This window comes from Danio rerio, chromosome 17 (assembly GCF_049306965.1).
Source record: "Danio rerio strain Tuebingen ecotype United States chromosome 17, GRCz12tu, whole genome shotgun sequence".
Taxonomy (NCBI): Eukaryota; Metazoa; Chordata; class Actinopteri; order Cypriniformes; family Danionidae; genus Danio; species Danio rerio.
In genome coordinates, this window is record NC_133192.1 from 24,557,042 (window position 1) to 24,577,676 (window position 20,635).

Genomic DNA, 20,635 nt, shown 5'->3' on the forward strand with positions numbered 1-20,635 from the left:
TGTTTTGAAAGATGAACATTTTGAAAGAGCAAACCAAACTAAAATCAAAGAACATGAGGTCTGGAGGCCCTAGAACACGGATCAACAAACTTGTTCCTGGAGGTCCGGTGTCATGCAGATTTTAGCTCCAACTCTAATCAAACACACCTGAACAAGCAAATCAAGGTCTTAAAAGGTATATATGAAACACCCAGGCAGGTGTGTTGAGGCAAGTTTGAGCTAAACCCTGCAGGTCACCGAACCTCCAGGAACGAGATTGGTGACCCCGGCTCTAGAAAAAGCACAATACATAAAAGTGTCTATCACAAATTTGCATAGAAAAACAATAGAAAAGCATCACAGTGGAATGCAAAAACACATTCAGTGTGAACGATAACCAAATTCCAAGAAAATAGTAGGGATTTCATTAAATTTAATATTTAAATCCAAAGAATTGGAAAACACATTTTCCAACAATCTGCGAATGGCTCTCTTAAATACACGCTAACCCCATGTTTCGGTTCACACTTTCTATCAACTTCTGTGTAACATTACATTTCATAATTAAAATAAAATTAAAAAAAAAGGAAGAAAGACAGGAAGACGGCAAGTCTCCAATACTGCGATTTTTCCACATCTACACTACAGCCCTCACACCAGAAATGTTCATTAACAACGGTTATGTAAGAAAACTGTACAACAGTGAGGAAGTAAACAAAAGAGACAGAGAAAAAGCAAGAGAAATGATTCATAAATAAAATAAAGACATTAAATAACTGAAAAAGAAATCTGGAAATGTCAAGGTTCATTCATTTGGAGTGTCGAAGGTGCAAAAGTTGATCTCTTGTTTGCTGCTGGTTAGTTAGTTTGTGTCCATTTGTAATGTTTCACTTCAATTAATATAGTTGACTTTTTTTTATAAGTGTTCAAATCTGGAGTGCTAGTACATCACAGCACTGGTCTAAAGATATAATATGTTCATTTATCACTTTTGGCTCCACTTTTGACGTGTTTTTGCGACACTGAGGAAAACTCAATGGCAAATATGTTAGCAAATGAGCTAAATTCAGCTAACTTGAACGAAACAGCATAACAAACACATTAACAACAGATTTGGTATGTGCTAATGAAAGGCTACCGCAGGTTTATGTTGTGTGTTTATAACAGAGGGCTTAACGCTGGTTCATAACAGGGAGTGTTGGCGTTTGGCCTCTCTGTGTGTGTGTGTGTGTGTGTGTGTGTAAACGCTTCAGATTAGTTTGTTTTCTCATAGTTACAACATTACAAAAGTAACATTGACAAAGTTGGCACATTATACGGTCACCCGACTCACATTTGTCTTATTCTCAGGCTCAAACATATGCACAAGCAGGCTGCCGAGAGCTAGTGAAGAGACGTCTCCTCCACAGGACTCGGGGTCCAGCGTGAGCTTCTTCAAACGGGACAGTACTTGTATGTCCTGGTCAGGCACACACTGCTGAAGGTCAAAGTGCTGAGTGACGTCTCTAAACATTCTCCGAGGCCGCTGCTTTCAGCTTCTTAAGGCTGGACTGTTGCTGTTGCTGCTGCTGTTGCTGATTTTGTCCGTTTCTTTAAGTCTGTCTTTTATAAGAGTGGAGAAAACCTGCAGGAGGAACACATATAGGAGCACACTGAAGGTTCTTCAACTGTTTAGTGCCATTTACTTTTTTTTTAATCCTGACACTTGAAAACTCCTTAAAAAAAAAATAGTACAAGTGTGTGTTTCTCACCTGGTTCCAGCGGCGGTTGTTGCTGATCATCTGTGTGTTTGCGATGCAGGAGAAGAGTGTGTGTGCAGGAGTGTTTTCAGGCAACCGGGAAAGAAACTGCGCACTATGAATGAAATCCATCTGCAGCAAAACATCCTGGTACAACCGCAGGATCCCCAATCCCGTCCGGAATAACGCCTCCTCTCCGTCTCGACAAAACACATCCCAAACACGACACGCCACGTCTAGCGGTAAAGACTTACTGTACAGAGTGAAGATCCTGAGAACAGAGTGAACAGAGCTGTCAAAGACTAGCAAAACCTCCTCCGATCAGCTGCTCTGGATGTGTGAAGATGGAAACGTAATTAAATACGGCAGCTGCTAAAAGTTCTCATTAACACAATCAGTTTTTAATTCACGTTTGTCTTTTGAGAGTCAACAAAATACAATTGTTCATAATATTATCATTTCTCATAATAATTGTAATAATGCAGCTATGTTTCACAGTCCTACTATTTTTTTTTTTTTACTATTTAGTTTAAAACTATTATGCAAAAAAAATGTGTTTTAATTAAACAGCATTTGGGAAATATTTGAAGAAAAAAATTTGAAGAAGAAAATTTACAGGTGGACTAACAACAGTGCTTTTCAAATATATGCTTCTATTAAATAAATGGAAAAAGGAATTATGTACATTACGTTGTAAAAGCTTGACACTAATTCTACACTTAACCACCTTAGACTTGTTTCAAGCTTACTTTTCTAGAGGAAATATGAAAACATTTTCTCTCGTTTGACAAAACATAAAAGCAGCCCTAGGGGGCGATAAAGAGTTGCGTTAGGAAAGCATTGCAACCTCTGCTCTCCCATTTCAAAACAAGGAAAAGCAACACAGAGAGAAGAAAAACGAGCAAACACAGCAGGAAGAGAGATTTTAAAGCTGATTTACCAGTCTATGAGGTAAAAGTCAGGCGTCAAGCTGTTGTTCTGAAAGTGCTGGAAAAGTCTGGGAAGGTTCTCCTCAAAAAACACCTCAAACGCTGCAAAATACTTCAGCATCTTTGGAGGAAAACAAAGTATCGTTACAGCGAGTCCAACTTAAACACAAGCCTGATCAAAAGCAGTGTGTGTGCTAAAAGCAATGTTCATCAGCAGTTTTGGGAGTTCTTGGCTCATAGTTTCTAACTCAGAGTGTGTCAGGCAAATTAAATCTCTATAAAGTGGGTCAACAGATGGTTGGAATAAATGCTGACAGCAAATGCAGACACATTGCTCCCTCTATTTTAAGAGCAAATATGGGTGATGTTGCAGGTCTACCACAAATTCGTTGGATGAAAATTGAGAGTGCATGTGTACCAGGTCATGGTCCACTCTGAAGAAGGCCATCTGGCATGGTTTGTTGAGAAGGTTGGCAAAGGCAATGAAGGCATCGGCTTCCTCCAAATTCAGAATGAGAACAGCAGCAATGAAGGACATCCCCTGAACCTAAATCACACCAGACACAAATGTAAAACTCCCATAGAATGACATTCATAAATGCACAAGGACAGTTCATCAGTAGGTAAGTTTCTATTACCTTTCGAATTGCACAGATTCAAATAGTAAATTAAAAATATTCTTAATGGAAACACGTAAACTTAGCACAAATAATGGCTACATATTGCAAAACTATTTTTTTTTTTAAACTACACTTTAAAAAAAACTTCCCTAAAGTTAAACAGTTTAGTGTAGTTTAGTTTTAGAATTTTTTTCATCTATTCAGCAATTCTTCGGGTCTGGCAGGAGCATTTTTAGCTTAGTTTAGCTTAGCATAGAGCATTTAATCGGACTAGTATCTTGCTCAAAAATGACCAATGAGTTCAGATAATTGTCCTATTGAAAGCGTCACCACATATTGTGTACCAAGACTGACGGAAATTAAAAGGTCGCTATTTTCTAGACTTATCTAGCTAGAAACTATAGTCTCATTCCATTTTGTTTTCGCATTTCCGGGTCACATGAGGTGTTTAAAAAGTCATATGATTATTCTTTAAAGATGATGTGGTATGTCTGGACTGAATATGAAACGTTATAACTTGAACATATTGACAGAGAAATGCCACTATTTACCATGCAGACATCAATAAGACATGATTAATAATAAATGAATGCTTGTCTAGCATGAATATGTCACCTTCTATTAAAAATAATAGCTAGTGTGTAGGCTGCCTTACATGTAAACCTACCTGCACTACCGGTAATAAGTTTGGGCTCAGAATGTTTTTCAAATGTTTTAAAATAAGCTTCTCCTGCTCACCAAAGCTGCATTTATTTAAACAAAAATACAGTACAAATTGTAAAATTGTGAAATGTTAATGCACTATAAAATAACTGTTCAAAAGCTGTTCTACAGAGTCCCATGATCCTTCAGAAATCACTCCAATATTAATTATTATTATTTTTATTATTATCATTAATGGTAATAAAAGCAATAATGACTCAAGTAATAATTTAATTTGAAACTACATACAATAAGAAAGCAGTTATTTAACATTTTAATAGATATTCAACAATTGTTTTTACATATAATAAATGCCGCCTTGATGAACAGAATAATTTTCTTAAAAAAAAAGAAAAAGAAAAAGAAATTGATTCCAAACTTTTGACTGGTAGTGTATATCTGTGATGAATTTTATAATGACTAATCATGAGGATAAGTTTTAATTGCAAAAAAAAAAAAAAAAAACTCCTTAATACAGGTAATGAAAAGGGATCATTTTGCAATAGAGCTATAAAGACATTTACAAAACATTGCAAACCTTTAGTACAAACTTTTAATAAAAGAAAGCTTTATGTCCAGGGCACATAAACTTCGAAGTTGTGCATGCATGATTAAAATAAAAACAATGCAGGCCAGATATGATGCTTTTATCTACCAGTACTGTTGACAAACTTGTTACCCAAGTTACTGCAAAATCAAAAATTTGCCCATGCATCACTGGCAAGATAATAATTACAAACGCCTGGTGTCAACTGTGTTAGTCTGGTGCATGGTTCACTTAAACTCTGGTGCGGTTCACTTCAGGCTTTAACAATCAAACCAAATCATGGAACTGAGCTGCTAATAATTACATACAGTATGGATTTGTGTGTTTATTTATTACTTGCTGTTTTGACACGTATACTTTACATGCAGCAAGGAGAGATAATTTAGTTTTATTTCTGCACAACTTCAGCAGACAATTACTTATTTTTATTAATTTATTGAACTTTATGGTACAGTAAATGGACGTATGTGTAGTTTGGTGCTGGAATTCTAAAAAGCTTAACTACATTTCAACTCCAAAATTGGACACTCAAGCAAAATGTCAAAGCACTAGCAGATCATGCGGTCCTGCATAGAGAACACAGCCAATATATACCATCTTTAAATAAAATATTTACAATCCATTTTTAAAGTTGAACAATCAAGCAAACTGTCAAAGCACTAGCAGATCATGCGGCCCTGTATAGAGAACACAGCAAATATATACCATCTTTAAATAACATATTTACAATCCATGTTTAAAGTTGAACAATCAAGCAAACTGTCAAAGCGCCAGCAGATCATGCAATCCTGCATATAGAATACTGTGAGCCACTATATACCATCTTTAAATAACATATTTAAAATTAATGTTCATGTTCGGATTTTATGTTTAAGTTAATTTTAAATATAAAGACAAAACCAAAAATGATGTATGTGCACCCCTGCTTATGTTAAGCAAAGAGAATACTTACATAGCCTACGTCAGGCCTATAACAGGTGTAGGCCCCCAACACACTGTGCAATATATCATGATATGGTCCACCCTGATGGTCAGAGAATGACGGTCATTTTGGGAACAAATTATACAACCAGGAAAAAAAAACATACATAAACAATGGGCTGCAGAGCCTAGACTGTTTTTACCTTCTGGAATATGTAGAGCGAGGGAAAGGTTCTAGAAATATCCAGCTTGATTAAATCCAGACTAGACTCTCGGTCTGCCAGTGACACGCCACAATCTAATCAATTAAAACCGGATACAGTCATCAGTCAGACTGGAGATGGTTGCCAGCTTTATTTTTCATTCTTTTGACAGAATTCAATCTTTACAATTTTGCTCTGAAATGAATTTAAAAATATATAAATATTTAGACAGAATTTTTCCCTTCAAGTCAGATGAATGAAAAACGAGGATGTAATAAACATTCAAAACAGCAATGTTGAGTGGCATTTAAATCAATGTGTAGAGAACTGATGCAATAATATAGAACAGTAGTAAAAAAAGCAAGAAAAAACTATAAACTATATACACACCTTTCAAAAGTCTGGTGATATTTAAAAATACTATTGTTTGTCTTTATTTTAATAAAGTATCTTATGTGCACCCAGACTATTTTCTTCATTCAAATACACTAAGACTAGTAACAAAGTAAAATATGTTTTAAAGGGCACCTATTTTACCCCTTTTCAAGATTTAGGTCTTTTGTGTCTCCAGAATGTGTTTGTAAAGTTTCAGCTCAAAATACCCATTAGACTATTTATTATACCTTTCAGAATATTAAAATCTACTGCTCTGAAATCTATGTAGCTGTTTTTGTGGCCTGTGCCTTTAATGCTAGTTTTCCCCGCTCGCCGTCCCCATGTGCCTGTCAGAGTGTGCCTCAATCTCCACCTCGGCTGCGTTAGATAAACAGCACAGTGTCAGACACGAAGAAAGCAGATCTCATGTAATGTTTGTGAGAAATACTTCAGTAAGAACTTTCCCAATGATTATTTGATGTATTTGTTGTGGAGTTAATTCAAGCCTTTCTGCAATGATGAGTCACACACAATGTCTTTATAAGGTTGTTAACTTTGCATGTTTTGCATGTCAAGTGTGACAGGAAACACGTTAATATCCACTACTGTATGGATATCTGTTATGTTAATGTACAAAACAAACCTGATTTAATATCCACAAACAAAAAGCGTCTTCTTTTATAATTGTACTGACATGCGGCTGTGGTGATGAAGTAAAGACTGTAAATTTGCTGTAATTCATAACAAACATGCACTGATTTAAAAACTTTTTGTAACAACTTGTAAAACTCATTCTTGATCACATTTGATGATGATTGATGATCACAGAGAGCTCAACAGATCTTTTAATCCCAGGTGCTTTGCTGATATGATTATACATGTAACTACGGAGACATGTTAATACGCGGCTGTCAAAGAAGAATTTTATCATAGGTGCCCCTTAAAATAATTTATGTAATACAACATTATTCTCATGACTCTTAAAGGGACAGTTCACCCAAATATGCAAATTTCCTCACCATTTACTCACCCTTTGGTGGTTCCAAACTTTTATGAATTTCTTAGTTCTGTAGAACACAAAACAGGATGTTCTGATTAATGTTGGGAAAAAGCAGCCACTGACATCCATAGTAGAAACAAAAAATACTATAGAAATCAATGGCTGCTTTTTTTCAACATTCTTCAATAAATCCTCTTTAGTGTTTTAATTTTTGGGTGAACTACCCTTTGAAATTGAAAAAAAAAATGTAAAATTAACATGAGTGTAGCATAAAAATGCATTTCATTGTCCTTTACCGAGTCAATGTAGATAAGAAAAGTCATCTGCTTTGTTTCAACTCATCCATGAAAGTGAGGCTTCACTTTCAAAGATAAGATTGTTTAGTGACATGCTTCTATGCATTAGTTTAGTTTACAGTCAGATTAGTGAAGGACAAAAAAAGATTGACTACCATCATTGTGTCAACAAACACAGACCTTCATTTTCATTGACTGAACTGGTCTCACTGAAGCTCCTCCACTTCTCTTTGGCTCTGGACAGGAAGATCTCATACAGTTCTAAAACACACAAAACACAACAGCCGTGACAAACACAACATCTGCTTCAGTGTCAACACAGTTCATCTGGACACAATCTGTGTTTGTATGATTTGTCAGACTGATGTTACACTGAGCCAGATGGCCACAGATGATCAAGAAAAAGCAAATGTGAATAGTGCAGCAGCTGTCATGTTTACCTGGAGTGATGTTGAGTTCATTCCCGATGGCGAGGCACCAGACCTTTCCTCGGACGCTGGGAGGAACGCCCTGCCACCAAAGGTCGCGTACCCGCCGAGTGTTACGCCTACAACATAACAAAAAACATTATAAGAGGTTGATAAATCTTTGTTTGTGATGCCGAGTAAGGATCAATAAAAACAAAAAATTTCCTACATATTCAGAAAAGGAATTTAATTGCAAGTTCAGCACGCTGTTTTTGAGATTTCAGTATTTCACATTGATTTAGATAGGACTTGTACTTGGATGAACTTCCCGGAGCTGTTGCAAATATGATTGCTAAGAGAACAGACATTTCTTGAAAGGGACTTTGCTTCACAAAAATGTTTTTTTCATCAATTTCTTTGGTTAAATTGTGTTCAGGACACCACTCTAAGCAAACTAGCTTAGCATATTTTGTCAGTTTTGCTTTAATTTGATGCAGACATCAAAATGGGACATCTCGACTTTAAAGCGTGTGTACTTCTAAATGCAAAACTAACAAACGTATGAAAGGGCTGATTTATACATCTGTGTCGAGTGATCAGCATGGCCCACGGCACCAGTCTTGCGCGTAGCCGTGCATTTATGCTTCTGACTGCTGTTTCTGTTGCTCTGCAATAACACTTCTGAATCGCTAGCTGGCAGTAGGTTATGTTCCTCTGTATCAAGTTTCTTTACTTACATGCTCTCCCAGTTAGGCAGGACTTCAGAGTTCCAGATCACCATGGCACTGGCGATGTTCTCCTCCTGACGGTACCGTTCTTTCATTTGACGCTTTTTCTTCTGCGCCTCTTTCATCTCTAAATGAAGAAAAGGTGTATGTGGGTAAGAGGTTAGGTAACAACATTAATGCAGCAGTTTGTGTGTGTGTGTGTGTGTGTGTGTGTGTGTGAATGTGTAAGGTGCATGGTCTCAAGTGCCAAATGTCATTACCATTGCAATCATACTCTAATGAGCATCTGCACAAAGACACATGCATTACTCACCCCTTCTCTTGGCCCCTGCAACCATTTCACTGTACTCCTGCCGGTGTCTTTGAGATTCCTCTTCTGATTTAGCTGGCAGGTTTCTACAATTATACATATATAAGAAATATATAAGAAGTTGAAACTGCATTAAGGGGATATAAACTGAATTCTGTCATTGTTTACTTGTTCCAAACCTGTCAATATTTCTTCTAACCACTGGCTTCCAAAGTTTTAATTTTTCATTCAATAAAAGTCAATAGTTACAGGTTTTTGGCTTTCTTCCAAATATTGAGTTTAAAATAATAAAGAAACTTTTTATCAAAAAGGTTTGGAACCACATGAGGGTAGGTGTTTTCATTTTAGGTGAGCCATCCCTTGCAATGCTGATAGTTGCTCAAGTAAAATCTAAATTTTATTTTTAACTAAATTTTAAAGTTATGCTACGTAAAATTTGTATAGAAACTCTGAAGCTTGTCTTTTGATCAACGTAATGAATGTGACTTACTGAGACATACATAGAACCTATACATAGAGTTAAAGCTACAATATGCAATTTATGTGGCACTATTATAAACCAGAATTACTCATCATGATGAGCTTCATAAATAGTTGCAGCCTGCCATTAGTAGAGAAAACCAATAACACACACCACTACACACGTCATTTTAGTTTTTTTTTTTTTTTTGTATATAAAAGTCTTTTTAACATGGATAAAATGCTTCAGCGTCATTTTAAAATGACAAAACCAAATTTGTGCCATGAAGCTAAAAAGTGTTAATCTCTGATTTGCACATAAAAATTGACCATCTGTTATTACAAAGAACTGGAAATTTCTGCAACACTTTCCAGATTTCAGAGGAGATTTATCCCTGTTTTCACTAATAGCCCTCCAGTATGTCAGTTGTTTTTTTGGTTTTGGTTTAAATCCTTTTGTCAACAGAAGGATTTTACTCTGAATCTTGTGCATTTTCTCTTTCAGAGCAGACACAAAACCACCTTACACAGTGAGAGGCACGCATTTACCCAAGTATTTGTCTTTAAGATTGTTAATCCTTATATTATAAAATCTGCTTCATCAATTGCTGAATATGCAGTTACATCTTTGTTCACAGAAATATTTGCTCTCTACTATTATGTTATCTGGAAAGCAAAGCAACTACATTCCAGCTAGTTTTACCCCACAAGTTCCTAAGTTACATCAATATGAAAAGTAATCTCACTCATGTGTGAAATTTGTCTGGTTATGAGTAACAGTGGCTCACAGTAACTATACTATAAGCAGCCACAAATTGTAATAATTAACAATACGCCAAGCACAAACTGTTCTGTTCAATTACTTTAATAATAAAACCTGCTCTTCAAGTTCATATGCACACATTTGGTGTGATGGCTTATGTTTCACTAGCAGCGGCCAGGGAATTTGGGTAAATATTTGATTAAATGGGTGCTTGCAGTAGTTTAAGCAATGCATTATGGGAGCTGAACTTCACGTTTCACACTTACGCAGGTCTGTCTTCCAGAATAAGAGCGGTGGTGGACAAAGGCTCAAACTCCAGATTCTTGCGTCTCGTTGGTGGAGGGTGAAGGGGTGGTCCTGTAGCAGGCCCCGCCCTGAACTCATACTCCTTTAGGGAAAAAAAAGGAAAGAAGAGCAGTCATTATGAGTTTACAGCAGGTCCGTGTCTACAGTTCCTCAGCTGTATCTGGAGGAGAAGTGAAGGGAGGAAAAAATTCCATCATGGGATTCCCACATGCTACAAGAAAAAGGCCCCAAGGCCAGGGCCCTAATGTTAAACCCATATTACAACTGAAGAATGTGCATTCGTGAGACAGTGTCTGACACAGCTTTCTGTTTCAAATACAAATAGACAACAGCTGACCAGCCTGACTCCAATACAAGGTCAACAAGAGACAAAACATTTTCACACGCTATCAAAATTTAGATTTCAAACTAATCAAAATTGATTTGATTGACAATCAAATAAAAAATGTGTTAAATACACTCTTTTTAAAAGTCCTTGACTTTGTCAGTCACAGTTAAACTGATTTGTATACATGCTGGACAAAGCCAAGCTAAAATACAATGTCATTTAGTCAGGAAAAAAGGTATATATATACACTACCCGTAAAAAAGTTTGGAGTCAGGTTTTTTATGTTTTTTTTTTGTTTTTTTTAAGAAAATGATTCTGCTCATCATGGCAGTATTTATTAAATGTAAAAAAAAGTTATATTGTTAAATTCTTATCGAATAGTTATTACTTATTTTATGTAGTTATAAATGAAATTATTACTCATTTTTGCTTTTATTACTATGACCATTAATAATAGTAATAATAATAATAATAATAATAATAATAATAATAACTAATAGAGTGATTTCTGAAGGATCAAGTGACTCTGAAGACTGGAGTCCTGAAGCTGAAAAATATTTAAAATTACTGGAATAAATTATTAAATTAAATGATAAACTACTTTTGAACAGTTATTTTATAGTGCAATAACTTTTCAAAATGTTACCATTTTTACTGTATTTTTGATTAAATAAATGCAGCCTTGGTGAGCAGGATATGCTTATTTTAAAACATTTAAAAATCCTACTGACCCCAAAATTTGATATATATATATATATATATATATATATATATATATATATATATAAATCTTTACACACACACACACACACACACACACACACACACACACACACACACACACACACACACACACACACACACACACACACACACACACACACACACATACATATTTATGGCCATGGTGCTGACAGACAATACATGGTCATGATGTTGGTTAAATGGTTAAACAACATAGCAACAGACAAGGTCAGCAAGTTTTTCTGTTAACTCCACATTTTTATATCAGCAACCTTTTTAACAGGCCACAAGAGATTTTTAGCTGTTCATAATCTCCTGAATGAAGATTAAGTAAAAGGTTGTTTTTCCTTTTACATTTCCATGTTTTTTTTTTTTTTTTTTTTCAAAATCTAGTGGCTCCCAAGACCAGCCTAGAAAAGTGAACTCCTTGTCATATTCAAGACAACAGTTTGATATTATTTGAGCCTTGAATGACAGGCTATCCAGCTGGATGTACCAATCACATGATGAATTCTCAACAAATATTCAGGCAGGCTGTGCCATTGAAACTATTCTCAAATGGTTCTAATGCTATGGTACTAAATGGTACCAAAGATCTGACAAGAAAATATCCTCCACACCATTGCACTAAAACCAGCAACCTTTTTAGACAACCTTCAAGACAAGAGGAACGGTCTATGCATTATATTGTTAATGTCAAACTCTGACCCTGCTATAAATGTCACGACAGAAATCAGAAGTCATCATATCATGTGACTTTATTCAGCTATGGAAGTCAATGGTTGTAGGTTTTCAGCTTTCTTCAAAATATCTTCAGAACTCAATAAAGAAGCTCAAACCATTTGAGTCATCATGATTAAATTTTCATCTTTGGGTGAATTGTACTTTTTAAATCCTATTCTGATGTTCAGTTTGAATGTCAGCAGATGATCTAAATGCCTAAATGGTGCTGCTGCTGTGTGACTGGCTAAATAAACATTTGCATTGAACAAGGGTACCCAATAATGTGGCCAGTGAATGCATTTAATTTTAAAATAGATATCAAAATTCCTTTAAAAATTAGAAGATAAGTAATTTAGAAGACAACAAATTTTCAGGTTTTTAAAGATCAATAAAACAATTGTCAGTGTGTATTTATTGGCGGTCTCTCTCTTTCTCTCCATTGAATACAGAGAGACACCTGCAGAGTGTGAATTGAGCGCGAATCCTGAGCTGAAAACAACACAGGCTCAGTCATCACTTACTGAAGGGAAGAGTAAAGACAGCTGCACACATGCAGACACACACACACAACACCCACGCCTGGCCCACACACACTTGTCTCTCCTGGCTGACACACGAAATGACGCACAGTTTCCAGCAGCAATCTCAATCCCTCTTTATTTCACTGAGTCAGGCTCTCTTGGTTTCTCTTCCTCTTCTTTCTCTTTTGCTTGCTCTCTCTCTATCTCTCTCTCTTCTGCAAATGCTGCTTTCTCTTGCTACCTTTTTTCTGCACAAATAAGGTTATGAACTTCCACGATTCTAGTCAAGGAAACAGATGTACTGTTTCTAGGGTTATACACTCAGTAAGGAACAGTTCTACGGTAAGGAAAATTAGATCATTAATTCGCTCTCTCTCTCTTTTTATTAAAACACTTTTATTATAAGAAATTCTTTTTGTGCACCAAATCTGCATATTAGAATGATTTCTAGAGAAATATGTTACGCTGAAGAGTAAAATAATGACTTTAAAAATCCCCAACTAAATCAGGGGTTCCCAAACCTTTCAGCCGGAGACCCCCTAAATAACAATGCCAGTGACTCAAGACCCTTACATTTCCTGGAGGTAGTTGTAAATATACAATCATGCATACACAACAATAGGCCTATATACACACGAGCATATTGACAACACAAAAAACTGCAACAACCATAGGCTATAATTTAATATTAATTATTAACCTCAGCTAAAGAAACTGGTGGGCACAATGAATTCAGCACAAGTCTATTCTTGGTTAAATTTTGGAGACCGCCACTCAGAGATCATCCTCAATGTTCAGTTGTGGCCTGTGTTCATTTTTAATGTATCTGATTGCCATAAAGGCGTCAGAAAGTTTAATCTGGTGCTATAAAATCAATCTGCTGCAGCTGACGCTATTGCTGTATTGTTTATCTAAAGTAATCACATCAATCCTATAAAAAAAATAATAGAAAGGATGATGGCTTTTTATTTGCATGCTGTTGTTTTTTATACAAGTATTAACTACCATTTTATCTTCTGTGGGTTATGGATAAAATATGCTAATTCTAATAGTTTAATTGTCCCACGAAGGGGTCCTGACCCCAATTTAGGAAACCACAGTACTAAATCAAAAAAAAAAATCACATTATTGAATTTTTAATTATAGAAATATTTCCCAGTGTAACTGTTCTGGTGCATTTTAATCAAATAAATACATCACTGCTGAGCAAAGGACTTTATATTATAGAATTAAAACTGATAGTGTATGTTGCATGACTAAATTGCACTTTAACACTGTAAAATAGCAACATTCCAAGATTTTACCGCTTTTTCCCTAATAGAATCAAATATCAAAGATTCTATTATGTGCCATTTTCCAAAAACAAGTCTTAAAAATTTTTATGATGAACGAACAAAAACTGAATTCTTATGTTCAAGTCTTAACCATGTCTCTCACCTGTTGAATGGTTCTGGAGTCTTTCAGAGGATTGTCCCGTAGCTGAATTTTCCCGAACAGCTTCCATCCTGGAGCACTATGGGAAGCCACTGCCCTTGATTCTTTGGGCTTCCAGGAAAACAAACTCCTTTAAAAAGAGAAAGACAAAATAAGAGTGAAAAAAAGTGAATAACCTAAAAAAATAAAATAAAATAACACACACAGTACACTACTATACCTTAAGCACTTGGAAAAGAATTGTAATCAGTCAATATAGGAGTAAGGTCAACCAATGTAAAAAAGTCATGCAAATATTTACAAAAGAGTGACAAAATTATATAAACGTTTTTTTTCCTGTTCCATGACACCATAATTTTTCTTTCTATATTATAAGAATGTTGGAAACTGGTAGCCACTGACATCCACAGTAGAAAAAAATTTGTTGAAAGTTAGGCCTGTCACAATATCTATTTTGTGTTGAATGATATAGTGCACCAAATTATATTGCGATAAACTTTATTATTGTCATTTTAAGACTCATCATATAATACCAGATTTACAATATATTATTATCATAATGCAAGTACACTCTTCCAAACAATACATAATATTTTTAATGGTTGTTTTTAAAAGTTGAATTATTAGGCATTGGTATAAGAAAGGGAAAACGCATATCCTAAATAATGTTAACAAAAAAGTGCAATGTAAAAAGTAACAGCGATTTCTGCTACCAGATCAATTTTCAGTTGTCAGACACCCACATGAAAATATACTATAGTAATTTACAGTAAATACTAAAGTGTTTTTTTAACCATACTGACACTGACTCCTCCAAATGAGATGTTGTGCATCAGCTAAAATGTTCCTAAAACAGTTTTTCTGTATTTGCGAAATATATTGCATCACCAAAAATGATTGAGGTCATGTCCATGTGTTGTGCGAGATGTCGATAAATTGATTATTATGACAGGCCTATCAAAAGTATTTTAACTTGTGTTCAACAGAAAAAAGAAAAATCATAGCAGTGCTCTCATAGAGAGAAAATGAAAACAAAACCTTCACTGCAGCACATTATGAACAACACTGACAACCCGTATCTCCAAACAATTCTTATTATTTTCCCACTACTTTTGGCAACACGACGTGTGTCGTCTCTGTGCCGTCTGAACACTGTTTCAGGTACAGTCTTCGAAGCTAGCATGCATATTAATGAAGTTGCAGTGTGGGACACATATACGACTGTCAACAGCTCAAAAAATGTGTTTTAGTGTTTAGTGACCCTTTCAGACTATGTAAGACTAAATTCAGACTATGAGTATGGAAAATTGAGATCTTGGGACACCTCAGCAATGCATAGTAGGTCTAATGGTTTAATGTGCCTAATGCAGGCAATTTCAATGTACTCATTGTGATCCTGCAAATAAAGCCTTAAGTCAGTCACAGGTGCCCTTTACAAAAAACACACAGCTAATGAGCAGACCCTACTGAGAAGATGAGCTCACTAAACCTCTGAACATGCTTTCTGGCAGGACGATCAATCGAATGCTGTCTTAATTACACAATAAAGCCAGTGAAGCAGATCAATAATGTGCTGAGAAAGACAGATTGGGTGATGGACACAACAGTGGACAATGAGAAAGTGTAACAAAGGTGAAAGATACGCTAACATAAAGTTGGAAAAGAGAAGTCTGCCCATGTAAAATAGGGAAGTGAAGGCATGGAGAGTGCAGAAACAAGGCAGAACGCTATGAAGCCCTGAAACTCATAAATGCTGACATTAAAATTCCACAGTGTGTGTTTTTCCAAACTAAGTCCATCAAGTTCTTTGTAAAGACCAAAGCTTCAGGGACTCCCTCTGAACTCTGGTATTGCTTTATGGATGGAATAAGAAGCTTTCAACCTAAACATAACAGAAACGGTGCCAGTAAGAGATGAAGGGCAATGTCACGTGATTTGGTTCTGATGTAGAAATTCGACTTTATGCGAGACTGAGATAACTGTGCTTTTAAACTGGATTTGACTTTCATAAAGCAAAGAGGCTTCTCTTGATCAAACATCTCTAAACAAAAGAGTGTTATCAAAGTAAACACCTTAGACCTTCTGTGAAGCATTTCAGTGAAGAAAAAAAGTCCACAGGTAGGTGGTAATCAAAGCGCCTGTCACTACCTGATCATGTGTTTAACAGTGTGATTTAAGCTCTAAAACAATAAAGAGCTTGCTTACACAAATCTACACTTCACAAAAGCATAGCTAATACTTTAAAATACTGAGGTAAAGTTGGTTTTAAATTCGCACATTTGTCTGACCCTATAATGTTTACCAGGCTACTTTGAATACTCGGTATAAATCAGCATGCAAGTATGATTTCAAAACAACATTAGCACTACTTAATTAACTCTAAACAATGCTGTACTATAATATGATTTCACTATTTAACTCAGAATTTGCAAATAATACTTTTGTGAAATGATGTTGTGATGTCATTTACTTCTGCATTCTTTAAATTTAAAGGTGCATACTGGCCCAATACCACCATAAGTGGTTCGGTTCTCTCATCAGTTGGAATAATTACTATTAAAATTAATAAATACATTATGATAGAGGCATTTTTCTTTTTTCTGATTACTGACATGTGCAGAAACCACCAAAATTAATTATAGCAGCCTAGACCACTCAGTACCTAAAAGGTACACTTTAAAATTTGAGTTTACAAAAAAAGCGCCTTGATTTTCTTTAAAATTATACCAAACTGTTGCATTTACACCTCTTCATGTGGATTTGGGAAGCTTTTGAATTTGGGTAGGCAAAATCCAGGTGGAAACCCCAAAATTGCACTTGACTTTAATGTCTGAATGTGCAAATATAAAACCAACTTTCCCTCATTCTTCAAAACAAAATGCAACTCTGCATGACATGAAAAAAGTTTTTTTTTTTCAAAATTGAAAAATAAATAAATAAATAAATACAATACTGTAAAAACAGATTTTGAAACTAATATTTCGTCAACGGCAAATCAATATTAGAATGTCTGAGCTGGACAATATGAAATATAGATTTATATAGTTAGGCAAAAAATGTAAAAATATCGTTGACATGATACTATCATCTAAAACTTGCGCTAAAAGATGACTATAAAAGCATGTAGCTTAGTCAATAATAGGACTATTGTTCAGAAGTGTGTGATCAGTATAGTTTTTTTTCAATAAATAATCTAACTATACATTAAAATTGATCAAAAGTGATGGAATAAATTGTTTTTAAAAAGTGTTTTTTATCCATTCATCAAATAACTTTGTGTTGGGGTTTCAAAAAAATTATTTAACATAAAATACTATATTGTCGCATTACTTTTGATCGATTGAATGCATGCATATAAATGCAAATGACACACACACATATTCAGTGCTCAGCATATACAAGTACACCCCTCACAAATTTCTTTTTTTTTAAACTCCTATTTTTAATAGGAAGCTATACAATAGTATACTTATATACAGTACTGAAGCTAAATCTGGAGATTATCTAACAAAATAACTTATGATAACGATCCAAAAACTTGTACACCCAAATTTTTGTCATAGACAAATATTAAACTTTAGTTGACATTTTGTAGGTTGTACTTTATTTTTTGCAAAATCTTGCTTGAATTTAATTGTACTATCTTTCAATTTACAAATATGTTTGGTGACTAAAATATTATTTTAATAAATATATCTGTTTAATAAATGGATACAAATGGATACAAATAGTCATATTCAAAATGGGGTGTACTCAATTATATGTTAAGACTTCTTATACTGTATAGTGACTTTTTATCAACCCCAAACTTTGAATGATAGTTTATATTTAATCCCATCAATAAAGAAAGAAAAAAACACTCAAATCAGCCAAGAACTGATATAATCCTGATTATATCATTTCCTCTGCCCTTAAAAAGAAACACAATCAAACAAATGAAAAAGTAACTGATTCTAGTGATCTAAACCACTGTAAAATAAAATTAAATCAATCTGCTCAACTGCCATCTACCTGGTAAGAAAATCAGCAATGCCATGTCTCTTGGTGCCAAGTGTCTGGTCAGATGAGGCATTGGGGTCAACATCCACTCTGTCTGGAGCACTCTGCCGCCGAACGCCCTCAAATGTATTCCCAGAGCTGAGACATTCATCCACACAACCCTCTGCCCCAAAATACCCATCGTCCTCAGGACTCAAAGGAGTGGCATCACAGCTGAGGGAGATTGGGTGCCCGGGGTTTGTCCGGAGGTTCTGGGGCCTGACTGGGGGCCCTGTGTCACTGAAATCCTCCTCCGGACTAGGGTCTGTCTCAGTGTAATCGCTGGTGTTTTCTGCCAGGGGTGACAAGGATAGCTTGGTGCTGAGATCTGTCAGTGTGTATACTGGATCCGGGTCACAGAGATGGGCCTCATCTGCGCTGGGATGACTGACCCTTTCACATGACCTCCCAGAGGAGAGGACACCATCGCTCTGATGAACAAAGACAGGACGTTCTGGAGCAGGAAGGCCACCCAAGGCTCCAAAAGGGACTTGAGAGAGGGTGTCATAGCTGTTCACAATCAACAGCCCTCCATTGCCCACTTTCACACCCCTGTCTAAAGCAGCAGACGCCTTCCTGTTGAATCCTTCTGTGTAATTTAAACATCTTAATTGAGTTTGATCATGATCCATGTGTTCATGGGTAACATCTCCATTAGGTATCTTCATATCGGGCGAGGTTTTACCCATGAATGACACTGCAGACCTCATTTGGGAATTTAAATACGCCTTGTCGGGTTTATCCTCGGTCTCGAAAGTCCCTGAAACCCGACCCGTGTCTGACTGCGTCTCCTCCTCTCCATCCGGACACACCATATCCAGCTGTTCGGGAAACCCGTTTAATACCCCGGCCTTGCACCCCGTCAGCACCGAGGAGAGAGTCTGCTGTCCAGCACCGCCTGGATCCGCGTATGGCGAAATGTAAACAGAGCCCTCCCGTGCTCCGTCTGTGTCTGAACCGCAAACGCGTGCTTTGTGCTCCTCCCGGTTGTCGTTGACATCGATAAACGGTGCGAGCTTGGGCTCACCAGCATCCTCCACCCTCTCCATCTCACTGGAGGTGTCGCTGGGTCGGAAAGGCGGATGAAGCCCTGCTGCAGCGGCGGCGCCCCGGTTCTGCTGGGCTGTCTGCAAAACAAGCTCTCATCTTATGTAGTCCGCCAATTCGGCTGGTCTGGTATACTCATGACATCGCGCCCCCGAAGCCTTTAGCGTTAAGGATGCATGGTAAAGCCACTGCGGGTAGTAGTTTATGCACATTTTGATCCACGTCCAGCGCAATCGCTGATAGAGGCCATTTTGATTGTGGTGTCGGCGTGTCTCTCTCCCAAAGCGAAAGGCTGGAAGTGGAATTTCCAGGAGTTAACGCGACATCCACCGGACAGCTGGAGCAACTGCAGACACTCTGTGTTGCAGCCCACAACAACCAAGTTGTAACAGCTTTAACAGTTTTCTATTTTTGTAGACGCATATTTCCATTAATAGGTTATATTTTTTACTCACATATAGGCTATGTAATGCAAAAAACGTATATATTTATCTATCTATGCCTATTTCCATTATTCATATGGAACGCTAAAACATTTGGGAGAAAAGGAAAATAAAGTTTTACCATATCTATCTATCTATCTATCTATCTATCTATCTATCTATCTATCTATCTATCTATCTATCTATCTATCTATCTATCTATCTATCTATCTATCTATCTATCTATCTATTTATCTATCTATCTATCTATCTATCTATCTATCTATCTATCTATCTATCTATCTATCTATCGTAGAATTTAAAATGACCAATAGAGGGCGGCATTACACAAGTCTTGTTTAGTTGTTTAGATTAGTCTTTTTGTTTTACGACTATTGTGACAATAAAAACGTCTAAAAAATCATAAATATTTGTATATTTATGCACTGATAATTGCCTTACGAATGATGTATGTCTATGAATTTACTTATTTAAATTTTTAAAAGTCCAGGGAACATGTTTTTATAGAACAGGTTTGTATTGTGTTGCTGGATTTGTCCTATATTCCTCAAGGAATAAATATGACACCATAGTCTTTTATGCATTGTTATTTAAATTCCATAGGAAAGCCTCTTGTGTAAGCTTTCTTTTGTGCAAAAAAAGATGCATTTCACTTTGAACACATATTTAGTTGGTGTAGTCTCCAGGCTTTTAAGTCTATAGGTATTCATAAATTAAAATATTCTGGTATTTACATGAAGGTCAGATTGCTTTAAACGGATGATGTACACTCTTCATCTGCCCAAAAAATAATCAAACAAATCTGCCAAACAAATAGTTAAATAAATCTTCAAGCAATTCTGGAGTTTCTCAGTGCACTATTACTGGACAAAAAGTATGGCAGTATCCAGTAACTTGATTGACAGTTATAAGAGGAGTTTCTCAGTAAATAATGGGAAACAAAACCAAACCAGAAGCCTGATACAGTTTGACATATATAGCAGCGATGCACAAAACCTGTATCTTTCATACTTGTCAAATAAGGAGAAACTGTTCGACCCATGCATCACTACAAATAATTTGACTCTTTATGT

The 20,635-nt window shown here is 36.0% G+C and overlaps 1 protein-coding gene across 1 annotated transcript; it reads right to left on the minus strand.

Moving 5' to 3' along the window:
* Positions 1 to 395: 395 nt before the first annotated feature.
* Positions 396 to 19,372, minus strand: tbc1d12a (TBC1 domain family, member 12a). The gene is made up of 13 exons (XM_021474367.3): positions 18,046 to 19,372; positions 14,038 to 14,164; positions 10,245 to 10,366; positions 8,760 to 8,842; positions 8,456 to 8,573; positions 7,752 to 7,858; positions 7,492 to 7,572; positions 5,641 to 5,735; positions 5,469 to 5,540; positions 3,066 to 3,194; positions 2,659 to 2,768; positions 1,731 to 1,989; positions 396 to 1,603 (listed from the first exon to the last, which is right to left on the minus strand). The coding sequence occupies exons 1-13, from the start codon at positions 19,119 to 19,121 to the stop codon at positions 1,511 to 1,513; spliced, it is 2,472 nt and encodes an 823-aa protein (XP_021330042.2). The 5' UTR covers positions 19,122 to 19,372; the 3' UTR covers positions 396 to 1,510.
* Between the last annotated feature and the right edge of the window lie 1,263 nt (positions 19,373 to 20,635).

Bases quoted from the DNA above. Each gene is read 5' to 3' on its own strand.
- tbc1d12a (XM_021474367.3), bottom strand. From the start codon at position 19,121: ATGGAGAGGGTGGAGGATGCTGGTGAGCCCAAGCTCGCACCGTTTATC. The intron at 14,165-18,045 runs GTAGATGGCAGT...CTCTTTTTAAAG, and splicing joins ATTGCTGATTTTCTTACCAG to GAGTTTGTTTTCCTGGAAGC. The intron at 8,574-8,759 runs GTGAGTAATGCA...TTCTTCATTTAG, and splicing joins TGCAGGGGCCAAGAGAAGGG to AGATGAAAGAGGCGCAGAAG.